The following is a 12,650-nucleotide window of genomic DNA, read 5'->3' as shown; positions in this document are numbered from 1 at the left end:
GAGGGGAGGATGGGTGAGAGGGAAGGAAGGATGGGTGAGAGGGAGGGAAGGATGGGTGAGAGGTAGGGAAGGATGGGTGAGAGGAAGGATGGATGGGTGAGAGGGAGGGAAGGATGGGTGAGAGGCAAGGAGGAAGGAAGTGTGAGTGCATGGAAGGAAGGAAGGGCGAAGGGTGTTTGGATTAAAGACAAGAATTGAGGAGGTGCGTAGTAGAGCGAGTGATTAATTAGAACCAAGATGACATAAAAGAAAGAGGTACATAGGGAAGACATAAGAGTCTCCAGCTTTTGTACAAGGCGCCATTAATGACAGTTCACTGCTCTCTGCTGGTTCCCACATGTTCTCCCTGCACACAGATCCGCTGCATGTTCATTTAGCGCCCCTTCTTGACCAGGTGCTGGGGATAAGCGAGTAAGACACGACACTCCTCTCAAGGAGGATTGAAAGCCTCAGGCAGGTGCTCAGCTGATGATCTCGTTGCCTTATCATTAGAGGCTCTTCACGGAGCGCGGCCTCGGCTGCCCTGGCGCAGGCCGTGTCCCACAAGGCCTCGCGCGGGATCTTTCTCTCCCTTTGCTGGAACCCATTTGCACCGTTCCCCACCTTTCTGGGAAGCTTTGCGGTTTCTGTGTTGTTTAATGGAATGGGACGACCTCGCATGGAGTGACAGTGGTTTTCCCCTTTCACCAGGATTGACCGCAAGATGTCAAACACTCACACCACCTACAAGCTGGATGAGGCCCAGGCGATCATGAACGAGCTGCGGACCATCAAGAAGGCCATCTGCACAGGCGAGAAGGAGCGGCGGGACCTGATGCAGGTGGGAGGCGTGCGCCCCTTTGCCCACTCGTCTAGCTTTTCTTTATGTAGAATTTTTACAATATTATATATTCGTGCCCGCTTGTCTGCCTGCTTGTCTATCTTCCCTTTGTTTAGAATTTTAAAAATATTATATACTTATTATATGCACAGTTCATAGGTATCCGAAGACATACATGTATATATGGTATTACATATGCATGTATATCTTTAATGTGTGTGCACACATATGTATTTAAAACAATGCATGCTAGTTTCCCAGGACTGCCATCACAGAGGACCGCAAACCAGGGGGCTGAGAACCAAGGAAATGGATTCTCTCAGAGGCTAGAGGCCACAGCCTAAAGTCAAGGGGTTTGCAGGGCCGCACCCTCTGAAGGCTCTAGGGAGGCCCCTTCCTGTCCCTTCCAGCTTCCGGTGGCCACTGGCAACCCTTGGCATTCCCGGGCACGTGCCTTCACTGTCGCGTGGTGCCCTCCATGTGTCTCTGTCTAAATGTTCTCGTCTCATGAGGACGCCGGTCTGGGTGAGAGCACGCTCTAAGCCAGTGTAACCTCGTCTTGACTTGACTCCACCTGCGAAGACTGCAGTGGGCTCAAGTTCGCGGGCCCCGGGGGAGGACTTGAACATGGTGTTTGGAGGACACAATTCAAGCCACAGTGGTGACACATTCATATTGTTCAGTAATCAAAATAACGCAGAAAGTCTCTGATAAGTCTAGCTCTCTCCCCCTTCTCTCACGGCCCGTAACGACCCTTATTAGCGTGGTGTGGGCCCTCGGCGTGTTTCTGAAGACACGTGACAGGGCGAGCACGTGCTCAGCGGCCCTCAGGGACAGCCGGGACTGTGCCTGCTGCCCTGCACGGCTCCCTCCCAGCATCGTGCCCCGTCCCCTTCCCCGTGTCTGTGCACAGCGAGCTGCTTCATCCCACGTGTCCTCCCACGGCCAGAGATTGAGCGATAAGGCTGGGATCATTGTCGCTTCATGTTGCTGTTTTTTTGCAACTTCAATTCTTATAGTTCCTGTTGCTTTGAGAAAAAGCTGACTTTTTGCAAATGGATGCACGCTGGTCTTTCTGCTCCACACGGGCAGGCACCGGTTGGCGGCCGCTGCTCCAAAGGCTTCCTTAAACCCGCGGTCGCCAACCCTTCGGACCTCACGGCCCACCAGCGCTCCGTGGACCACTGGTTGGCGACCACTGATCTGAGTGGCTTTGTTTTCTCATACGAGCTTAATAATTCGGTCCCTTGCAGGACTCCGCGGTCTAGATCCAGCGCCAGCTGCGTTAGACCACCCCTGGGCGTCCTGGCGTCTGCAGAAACAGTCTTTAAAAATTGTAGAAAATCTGATTTCTCTTGAACTTTCACCCAAAGGGCTTCTATGTGCCAGAATACACACTTCCTCTGAGATCTGGCAAACTGGCGTATGTATGAGGTGACCTCGGACCATGTAGAATTATGATTGAAAGTTAGGCTGTGAAAACATGTCAATATCATCTGGGAGCTGTCTTTGCCCCCGCGTGGTTTATGAAGATCTCAAGGTAGCATCCATCTCAGACTCCTTTACTGCTAGGACATGTGAGATGTGACTCCTTCCCCCACTTTATGGAGGCATAGTTCGCCAACAAATTTGTCTAGATTTAAGGTGTACAATGTGAAGGTTTGATACACATATAGACTGTGAAATGATTGCCGCCATTATAACACCCCCACCACCTCACATAGTTAACTCTGTGTGTATGTATATGTGTGTGTGTGTGTGTGTGTGTGTGTGTGTGTGTGTGTGGTGAGGGCATTTAAGGTTATTCTCTTAGCTACATCAAGGCACACAGCACAGTTTTGGAGACTAAGTCACCTTGCTGTCCATTACGCATGTTATAACTGGAAGTTTGTACCCTTTGACTGACATCTCTCCGTTTCCCCTCCCCCCAACCCCTGGCAACCTCTATTCTACTTTCTGGTTCTATGAGTTTGAGTGTTTTGGGAGGGAATGCTTTTTTTTTGTTTCCAAGAGTTTTTTTTTAAATATATTTTTATTGATTTTTTACAGAGAGGAAGGGAGAGAGAGAGCTAGAAACATCGATGAGAGAGAAACATCGATCAGCTGCCTCCTGCACATCTCCTACTGGGGATGTGCCCACAACCCAGGCACATGCCCTTGACCGGAACCGAACCCGGGCCCCTTCAGTCCGCAGGCCGACGCTCTATCCACTGAGCCACACCGGTTTCAGCTCCAAGAGTTTTGAAAAACAGTGAAAAGGGTACCACAGTTCTCTGTATTGTTCACGTGCTACCAGGAGGACTCGATTGCTGTTTGATTTCAGTCACTGAGAGTTGTATTACAGGTGCATGTCCTGGACATTTCTTTGAAATCCGATGAGAATGGGGTTGGGTGGCCAGCCCGCCAGTGGGGAAGCCGCCCACTGGACGCGGAGTGAAACGCCTGCTCTTAGAGGGAGAGGCGCACGCCCACCTCTGTTACAAGTGGCTCGTTCATTCTGTTGCAGAGCCTGGCCAAGCTCACCGACGGCTTCAGGAATAACTTTTCTCTGACCGACCCGCTGCAAGAAGTCCCTCACCACCCAGGCGCGGTGGGCAACTCTCACCAGTTCTGCGACGCTGGGTCTCAGACCGACATCATCGGAGAGGTAAGTCACCGGGGAAGAATTGAGCAAGAAGGGCTGCTTTTGTGTGGTCATCTCTCTTTGGCTTTCCTTTTCCACTTCCTCTTCAGAAATGTTCTGGTTTTTGTGCCATTTTATTGGAAGAAAAAAATATTGTTTCTCACATCCAGCTGTGAAGGTTCAGTAGCCTGGGAGACACTGAAATTCCTTATTACCTATATCTTTGTGATTCGGATTCTTAAAAATGGCAGAATCCTTCTGAGAATTGAGTTTAGATGTCTCTTTGACAAATATGTGACTTTTTAGAGTATGGGTCAGCTAACTTTTCTGTATAAAGGTCCAGATAGTAAATATTTGGGGCCTTGCAGGCCATGCAGTCTCCGCCACACCTACTCTGTGGTGGTGTTATGCAAAAGCAGCCACGGGTGATATGTGAACTAATGGCAGGGGCTGTGTTCCAATAAAACTTTATTTACAAAAACAAGTGGTGGGCCGGATTGGGCCTTCGGGCGTTTGTTTGCTGATCTCTGGCTTAGACCAGTAAATCTCAAAGGCTTTGTGGCTGGGTCACCTTGGGTTCTATTTTGGTGCTATTTCTTACTCTAAAAGAATGTCAGGAAATGAAATTGAATTAAAATTAATTTTGTTTGGGACTTGAAAGAATTTCATAATACCCCTTTTTGATGATTAGTGAAACCTTGAGTTAGCCACACAAATAAAGTTGGCAGCCATCATTTGAAGCCACTACTTGAAGACACTGCTGCTGGAATGTCATTGAGTGAAGTGTGTCATTTGGTACAAATGGATAAACAGTTTATTCTGTTCCTTTGGGCTTGAAGATGAAATATCAATAGACTACAGATTGCCCTCCTCCATATTAAATAAAAAGAGAAAAAAGAAAGGGAAGAGCCATTGACAAAAACCTCTGGGTTTTAAATAATTGGCTAATATTTTGACATTTTAGCAGGTAGTGCTTCTTTGAGGAGACTATACTATCAGCAGATAATGACTTTTTATGCCTTGGATGTCCTGGAATAGCCCTATTTCATTATTCTTAAAAGTAGGATCAGACATTTGAGGCCGGGCGGGCACCTTTGGTTTAAAGAATATGGTCGCCAGGAGGAGAATCTGTAAGTCAGAAATGTCTGGCATGTTTTGCCTAAAGATTTTGGCAGGAGGGAGGGAAAGAAGTTCAAGACTCCGAATTCCGTGAATAACTCATGGCTGCTTATCACAAGGTTGGAATTAGAAGTAAGGGCCTCTGAACTGGCCTGACAGAAGCAGGACAGATGGGAGGCTCTCCGATGGCGCTCAAGGGTCGGGGAGAGGCTGATGACCCGGCGCAGCCACTGAGGGGGGCATGATTGGCTGCCTGGGTTGGCAGCTTCATGGCTCTTATCTCCACTTAAGTGGTTGTTTCCATCCCCTTGTGACGGGAGAGGGGATCGAGGTGCCAGGTTACCTAAGGTCACGTAGTCAGGGAGAGGCGGGCATGAGTGTGAATCAACATCTCTGATCCCTGAACCCCTGTGCTCTCTGCTACATCATGTTGTTCCAGAAAAATACAGTTCACCCTTCAACAATGCGGGTTTGAACTGCACTTACATGATGTGTATCGACAGCTTCATCACCAATCATTCAAGTAGAAGAGTTTCAAGTATTTGTTGACATGAGGTTATTTAAAAAAAAAAAGCTTAATGGCCATACTATCTGGTCTAGTAAGGTCAGGTCTACAGATGGAGGTGATTTATTGAGACGAAGTCATGTGTTTTCAGGAAAGAAGGAGAAGTAACCAAGGACAGCTACAGTGGCCTCCCAGCCAGGCATTTCTTTCCTTCCGTTTAGGGATTTGCTCACTTCAGTGCGATCCGTGTGGAAATATTTCAGTGCAGCTAGTGGTCACGGTAGAGCATGGCATTTCAGGTCTAATTCCTAAGGCGACGCGCCAGGCTCCGGCCATGGAACATTCGGAGTCCTGGTCCCTGCGTCACACAGCTAGTCTGTCATCTTAGATCTGGTGACTTCTTAGGAGAACAGCATTCTGTATTTATTAAGAAATGAGAGCATAATGGGGGGAAAAGGAGACATAGGTAATACTTTGAACAATAAAGAATGAAAATCAAATAAAGAAATGAAAGAAATGAGAGAATATACTACCCCAAATGAGCTGAATTTTTTTGCCTTTCTATCAGTTTTTATCAAGTCATTCCATATTTCCTTTAAAACGTAATTTGTTGTGTAGAATTACACAACAAATGAATATGCGTTCACTGTTTAAAAACATTCACCGATGTAGGCAAAGCAAACGTCTTCCCAGCCCCCTCCCAGCGCCACTGTCCGTGGTGGCTGCTGGGTAGGATTTGGTGTGTTTCCTTCCAGGCCTTTGGAAAATGGAAACTGGAAGATGAATCACGATAGCCTTCATTGTTGCTGAAAGTTGAAATGGATGGGCTATTTTAAAAAGATGTTTCTAATATGCTTTCCTTCCCCCCCCCCCCCCCGCCTTGGAAGTTTGTCTTCGACGATAAAACAAGACTTGTGGACCGCGTCCGGCTGAACTGGCAGTACGAGGAGGCCAGGAAGAGGTAGGCCGCCCCTCTGCGCGCCCCGCTCGCTGCCCCTCCTTTCTCCGCAGGGAGACTGGCTGCAGCATTCCCAGGTGTGACTGCCCACTTACTTGGAAAGCAGAGTCCGACAGAATAAAAAGTAAAACATCTCCATTTCTGTGTAGCTTCTGAATACATAGACCAGATTTCACGTGCATTTAAAATGCTGACATTCTCAACATTGCAAGTAGGTATAAAGACATGATTTAATAAAAATACAGACTTTTCCAGCTTTTCTTGTCCTCTTGGGTAGTTCAGAACTTTCTAATTCCCTCCCTCCCTCCCTCCCTTTTCTCTCCCCCCCCTTTCCCTCTCCTCCCCCCTTTCATCTGAGCAGCAGCCCCTCAGACCAGGTTAAGCAAAATGGTTTTATCTCTTCATATGTGGCTTCTAACTCTATAGGTTAATGGGAAAAGTCACACATTTGGGGTTGAAAGATGGTTCAGTAAGGATTAGGTCCACGGGTGATAGCAGGACCCAACCCAGTTCATTTTGACGGAGAGAAGGGACAGGCGGGCATTTCTGTTAACCTGTGTTGTAAATCACCTGCCTCCTGAACATCGAGACTTGACCTTGTTTGTGCATTTCCAAGGTTGTCTTTCCTCTTCCCCCCTCCCAGCCTTAGCCACGGGGCACGGGCAGAATGGAGAGGCTGTGTGTAGTCGCCACTGGTGACACCAGAGTTCAGGGCATCACCTCACCCCTGCAGGGTCCCTGCTTCCAATGCCGACCCTGCCCTCGCTTTCATGCCCTCTTTTTAGAAACTCTCTCTCTCTTTTTCATTCTGGAAAGAGTCTTAAAACCAAATATTTTTGAGATATGTGCTTTGGAAAAGCTATAAAGCGTATCTTTTTAAAGTTATCTTGGGGGGCGGGAGAGGAGGCGCGGCATGCCCGTGGGTGCAGGGTCCTGTCCGGGAGCTCAGCGTTGGGGTTGGGCCGGCTCGGTATACTGTATCATTCATGGAGGTCTGCAAACGCACTTTGTTGCCTTTTTCTAAAATGTAAAAATAGCAACAAAAGCAGATCATCTGACTCCCCGCTGGAGGGCCAGCTGGGGCTGACATGGGCCTTTGTTTGCCCGCCCGGGTGCTCTCCCCGCTCTCCCCCATCTTCCCGGCTTTCCCCGAGGTGTTGGTGGGGGGCTTCCCATTCCTACGTGGAGCTCGGCCAAGCCCCAAGCTGGGGCGGCCTCGTGGTCATCTGGGAGCTCAGATTCCCCACGGTGGCTCCTTCCTCCTCCGAGCTGCTGGGCTCCGTCAGGGCGACTGTCCCTCCGGAGCGCCCCGCGTGTCGGCACACGTTCCTACTGGAGCTGCACAATGTGGGTGCCGGAATGTGCTGTGTTGTCCAAAACGCACACACTAGGTGGTGGCTGCACTTGGGAGCATAATTGTTACGTGTTTTGCTGTGGCATTTACCAAACATAGCAAGTGATAATGTTGTTTTCTAGAGCTGGTATGCGGAGATAACGCATTTGGGTAAAAAGTTGAGAATTTGAGAAAATAACTCGGGAGGACACCGCCCTTCCCCAGTGTCTGTCCACTAAGAGCAGTGTTTCAGGATCACATGGACTGTGGCAAAAGACACTGCACTAGAGCAGGGTCCTGTCCCAGCCTTTCTTTTCTTTCTTTTTTAAAATATATATTTTTATTGATTTCAGAGAGAAAGGAGAGGGAGAGAGAGAGAAACATCAATGATGAGAGAGAATCATGGATCGGCTGCCTCCTGCATGCCTCCTACTGGGGATCGAGCCTTCAACCCAGGCATGTGTCCTGACCAGGAATTGAACCGTGACTTCCTGGTTCATAGGTCAATGCTCAACCACTGAGCCACACCGGCCGGGCTTGTCCCAGCATTTCAACCTTTGTGGGACAGTAGGGGCTCCTGAGAAAGGCCTTTCGGGGCTGCACTGGCAACATTTAAAAAGCAGGGATACGTAGCACAGACGTCCAGGGGAGGAGCATTTTGGCTGTGGTAGGCGGCCACCAGGGGTGCTGTTCCCCATCCTACACTGCACAGGACGCCCCCACACAAAGGATGGTCTCCCCCAGATGGCACCAGTGCCCAGGCTGAGGACCCCTGCGCTGTGCTGCAGGGTTGTGACATCTTAGCGGGGCCATCCCTGCGTGATTTCCAGCAGCTGGCCTGTGTGGGTGACCCCCGTAGCTTGACCCCATAGCGACACTGCTGGGAAAGTGGGAGACTGTACTGCTCAGCACCTGCCCTGCTCCAGGTGTTTTGAAGAAATTGTGTTCTTTGTGTGGTGCGATCACAGGAGGTCGTTAACCTGTTCGGGAGATAAACTCCTTCACAACTAATGGAAATATGGAGCAGGGATGCCCTGGTTGTGTATGGGTGTGTGTGCACACACGCACATACATGCGTACACATATACACACATGCACACACGCCAGGGTATATATGCATGCTTGAACACACACAACACATTCATGTTTACATATATACATGCATATATGCACATGCATTTTCCTTATTTTTATTACATAATCATACACGCATACACTGTTTTTGTCAAAGGCACAATCAATAGAGAGCATCCACCTTGCCCCTGTTTTACCCCACCTCCCACTGTTGATGGCTGAGTGCGAAGCCTTGCAGTCTTTCATGTAAACATGGAATAAGCTAAGGCCATTGTAGTTGATGCACAGCTTCTGTAGTGTGATAAGCACCCCTCCTTGGATGGACAGCTAGATGGCTGCAGTTTTCCCTTTTCACAAGCAGAGCCCATCCGTTAACAGGCCAGCCTTGCGATAGGTGTCTGGGTCTAGAGACACGTGTATTGACAGTTGTAAAAGATGTCACCAAATCGCCTTCCGAAATGACTTACCCGCTTTACACTGCCACCGACGGGATCTAGTGTCCTGGTTTCTGTATCTCCTTAGCACCATTAAATATCATCATTCTATAAATCTTACTAGCGTAATGGGCGGAGACATTCTCTCCGTTGTCATGGTGACAGCGGTGCGGTTTCGCACCGGTGGTGCAGCTCAACATCGTTTTTGTGTGACTTTGGCTTGTTGAAATAACCGCCTGAATTTTTTTTCAGACAAGTGATCCTTTCAAAGCATGCGCGATCCCATCATTCCTCTGTTCGCAGAGGCTCTCAACCATCCATGGGTGATTTTTGCCCCCAGAGGACATTTTTGTTTGTTGTGGCTGCCGGCACCAAGTGGGTGGGGCCCAGGGATGCTGTTAGACAGCCCACAAGGTGCAAGACGGCCCCAGAGCGAAGACCCAGGTGGCCCAGGCATCAGGTGCGCCGCAGCTGTAAAACCTTCCTCTTGTCTTGCTCCTGAATCCCTACTGTGTGTGGACAACATGGGCCTGGAGGAGCAGGTGGTCTGCTGACTCGGGGCATTAGCCCACTGCCCCGTCCTGCTCACTCACCTTGCTCCAGCCGCGTGGGCCCCCTCGCTGTTCCCAGACATGCCAGCCTCAACGCTGCTCAGATAGTGCCTGGAGCAGGCGGAATAGCGGCGCCCCGAGATGCCCATGTCCTAATCCCCAGAACCTGGCCTGTGTTGCTCTCCATGCAAAACCTCCTGGGCTCTGCCATTTCTAAACCGGGAGAAGTTTCTGCATGTGTGTACAGCTTTGCTTTTGTATCTAGAGGTGAGATTTTTCTGGGAATGCAGTGTTGTGGCCCGGCCGGCATGGCTCAGTGGTTGCAGGCTCGATCCCCGGTGTAGGTCATGCAGGAGGCAGCCCATCCATGATTCTCTCTCATCATTGGTGTTTCTCTCTCTCTCTCCCTCTCCCTTCCTCTCTGAAATCAATAAAAATATTTTTTTTAAATATGGTGTTGTGGACAATGAGGGGTTTCGTATGTATTTGAATTGAAAGGATGTTGGTGGAAGTAGAACTCATAATTGCAAATGGTAGTATGATTTCTAGAGACTTCTCCAGACCAAACCACCCCTGTCATGACTAGTTTTGTGTTTTCAACTCCGGTCATGTGAGATGTGTCCAAACAAGTGCTTCCTCCTTCCCCTGCAGGAGCGCCGCCTTGAGCCTTATGATAGGGATATTGGTTAAACTTTATTGGTTAAAAATTTTGGAATTTTTCAAGGCCAGTTTGGAAGAACAGGTCTCCTGGAAGCAATGCCGATGACGCAGATGGCTCCTTATTTTTAACCTAAGAGCACTTGTTCCAGAACTGTGCACAAACTGTAGCTGTTTCCATAGAAACGCGCGCAGTCCAGATAGGAACAAAACATTCGGCCCATCCAGCTTCGCTGTGTCTTAGTGTTTGTTGCCAGGATGGGTCCTGCTGTTCATCCGTTGTCAGGAATGAGTGTGGTGTGAGGATTCCAGTGGAATTTGATCAGTCGCTTGGATTTTTCTTCATTTCTCAAGTGACTGTGTCTCTGGGTTGTGGGGGTGGAGCTTGGCTGTGAGAAACAAAAGCAGGCGTCCCTCACGTTGTAGCTCCCTCCTCCCCATTCAGGCCGAGAGGAGGCCTGCAGACGGCCTGCTTTTCATTTAAAGTTGTGGCTCTGAGGATCTGTAATTCAAACAGGCAAAGATGTGAGGGCAGGGAGGAATGCTGCGCTATCAGTAGACCCTTACGCCGCACATTCTAGATCCAGGCTTCTCGAATTTCCCATGTAGACGAAGGAGTTGAGCTGAGTGGACACTGGCCGATCGATATTTAGTCCAAGCAGCTGAAGTGATCTCATCGTTCCTCTTAGGTCTCAGCTGAGATGTTCTTGAGCGCTTGCTTTTCATTTAAATGGATATTTCCACAAAGGAAACGAAGGAGAGCGGACTTAAGGAGCCTCAGATCCATGTCTGTGACTGACATCTGATGGCCGCGGCTCGGCTGATGCTGCTCCGTCACGTCGCATCACGGTCACGTGGGACCGAGGCTTGCCTGGGCCGCCACTTGCGTTCTGAAATAGCAGTATTTCCAGAACGCGCCGAATGGCTGGAGGTTACTCTGGATATGTTCAAATGCCTCACAGCTGTGTAATACAGAAAGTGCATTTTTTTTTTCTTGGAAAAATTCAAATCCCATATAAGATTTTCATGTGAATTGTGAGGGTCCGAGCAGCAGCTGCAGCATAAATGCGGTTTCCATTCATGGTTTCCTGGTGCCGGGTTGTAACCGAAAAGGCATTTGGGCCAAAATACGAAAGGAAAAGCGAGCCCTACTTCACTTCTGTCCACGTTGGACCTGTTTGGGGAATCGAACTTGGAAGTCACATGATCAGCATGAAACAGGAATGCTGGACGGAGGCTCGCCTTTCCTCTCTCTCTGCCTGAGCATAGGGACACGGATTTTAAAGCTTTTAGAGGCGTTTGTGAGAGGTTATACATAGGCCGTACAATGTATTGCCTATCAAAAGTGGGTATCAATAAAAAACACAGTTGACTTGCCAAAACCGGTTTGGCTCAGTGGATAGAGCATCGGCCTGCGGACTGAAGGGTCCCAGGTTCGATTCCGGTCAAGGGCATGTACTTGGGTTGCAGGCACATCCCCGGTGGGAGATGTGCAGGAGGCAGCTGATCGATGTTTCTCTCTCATCGATGTTTCTAACTCTCTCTCTCTCTCTCTTCCTCTCTGTAAAAACTCAATAAAATATATTTTTAAAAACAAAACAAAACACAGTTGACTTGCAGGGAGAAAAAAAATCCTCGCCAATTTGAAGTTGTGCTCAGTTCTCTTTAAAAATGAACTTGGAAAAGTTTCTTTTTTGTAAACTTGCATCATGACCTCACTTTGCTTCCATGTATTTAATTTCACTGAAGTGATTTTCAGAAAAGAGGCTTTCTGGAAAGCTTCTGCTGTGTTACCCAGAATCGGATGATGCGCTCGCAGGAGGGTTCCGACCCTGGGTCCACTGCTCGGCGTGGATGTGCAGGGACGTGGGGACTGCACAGCCGTGCTCGGCCCCAGGCGGGCCTGTTTCCTCTGGTCACCCTGCCACACCCAGCTGCTCCCGGGGTGGCTCGTTTCCAGGCCAGCAGCGTGGTAGACAAGGCTTATTGTTGTTAGGGCAAAGCCGTCTTGTCTGTCTCTTGGCGAATGTACAAGGGATCATCGAAGGAATCCTTCTAGAGCTTTTGGCTTCCAGTATAGACAGACAGACACATGTGCCTCCCGACCTGGCTGAGAGCAGGCCCCCAGTGGCTGCGTCCAGAGTGTGGCTACAGGGAAAGAAATCGCACTCTGCAGCAGGGGCCAGTATTCTTCTAGACTCACGTACGGCTCTGAAATGGACATGCAGTCATTCGCATCATTGTGAAATGGAATTCGTTTTTGAAAAGCACGATTCTTAAGCGCAGACATGCTGGCCTAGTGTTCGGCACAGCCCAAACAGCTTTTCCAGATGTGCTGCAGGAAGTCAGCTCCATCCAGATTTTGTTTCTGCTCCCGAGGTCGTCCCTCAGCGTGTGTCTTTGCATGTCTTTCTCGCCAGCTGTGGAAAGTTATGGTACCGTGTTGAAGTTGGGCCACGGTACTACTTGTTTAACGCCCACAGTGGGCAGAACTTTTGAAATTTGCCCTTTGCCTCTCCTCCCTCATATAATTCCCTTTTTCTGCCTCATTTTCTTTTCTGATAGTGGTGTTTTTT

At 49.1% G+C, this 12,650-nt stretch overlaps 1 protein-coding gene across 1 annotated transcript in view; it reads left to right on the top strand.

The window, feature by feature from the left end:
* WWC3 (WWC family member 3) overlaps positions 1–12,650 on the top strand; it is a 77,012-nt gene that overhangs the window by 33,369 nt on the left and 30,993 nt on the right. Inside the window, 3 exon segments of the mRNA XM_015563966.1 lie at positions 691–820; positions 3,327–3,467; positions 5,955–6,028. Coding sequence (XP_015419452.1) covers positions 691–820; positions 3,327–3,467; positions 5,955–6,028 — 345 coding nt within the window.

This window comes from Myotis davidii, unplaced genomic scaffold (assembly GCF_000327345.1).
Source record: "Myotis davidii unplaced genomic scaffold, ASM32734v1 scaffold1277, whole genome shotgun sequence".
Classification (NCBI taxonomy): domain Eukaryota; kingdom Metazoa; phylum Chordata; class Mammalia; order Chiroptera; family Vespertilionidae; genus Myotis; species Myotis davidii.
Note: the sequence above shows the minus strand (reverse complement) of the source record. Positions and strands in the feature narration are given on the sequence as shown.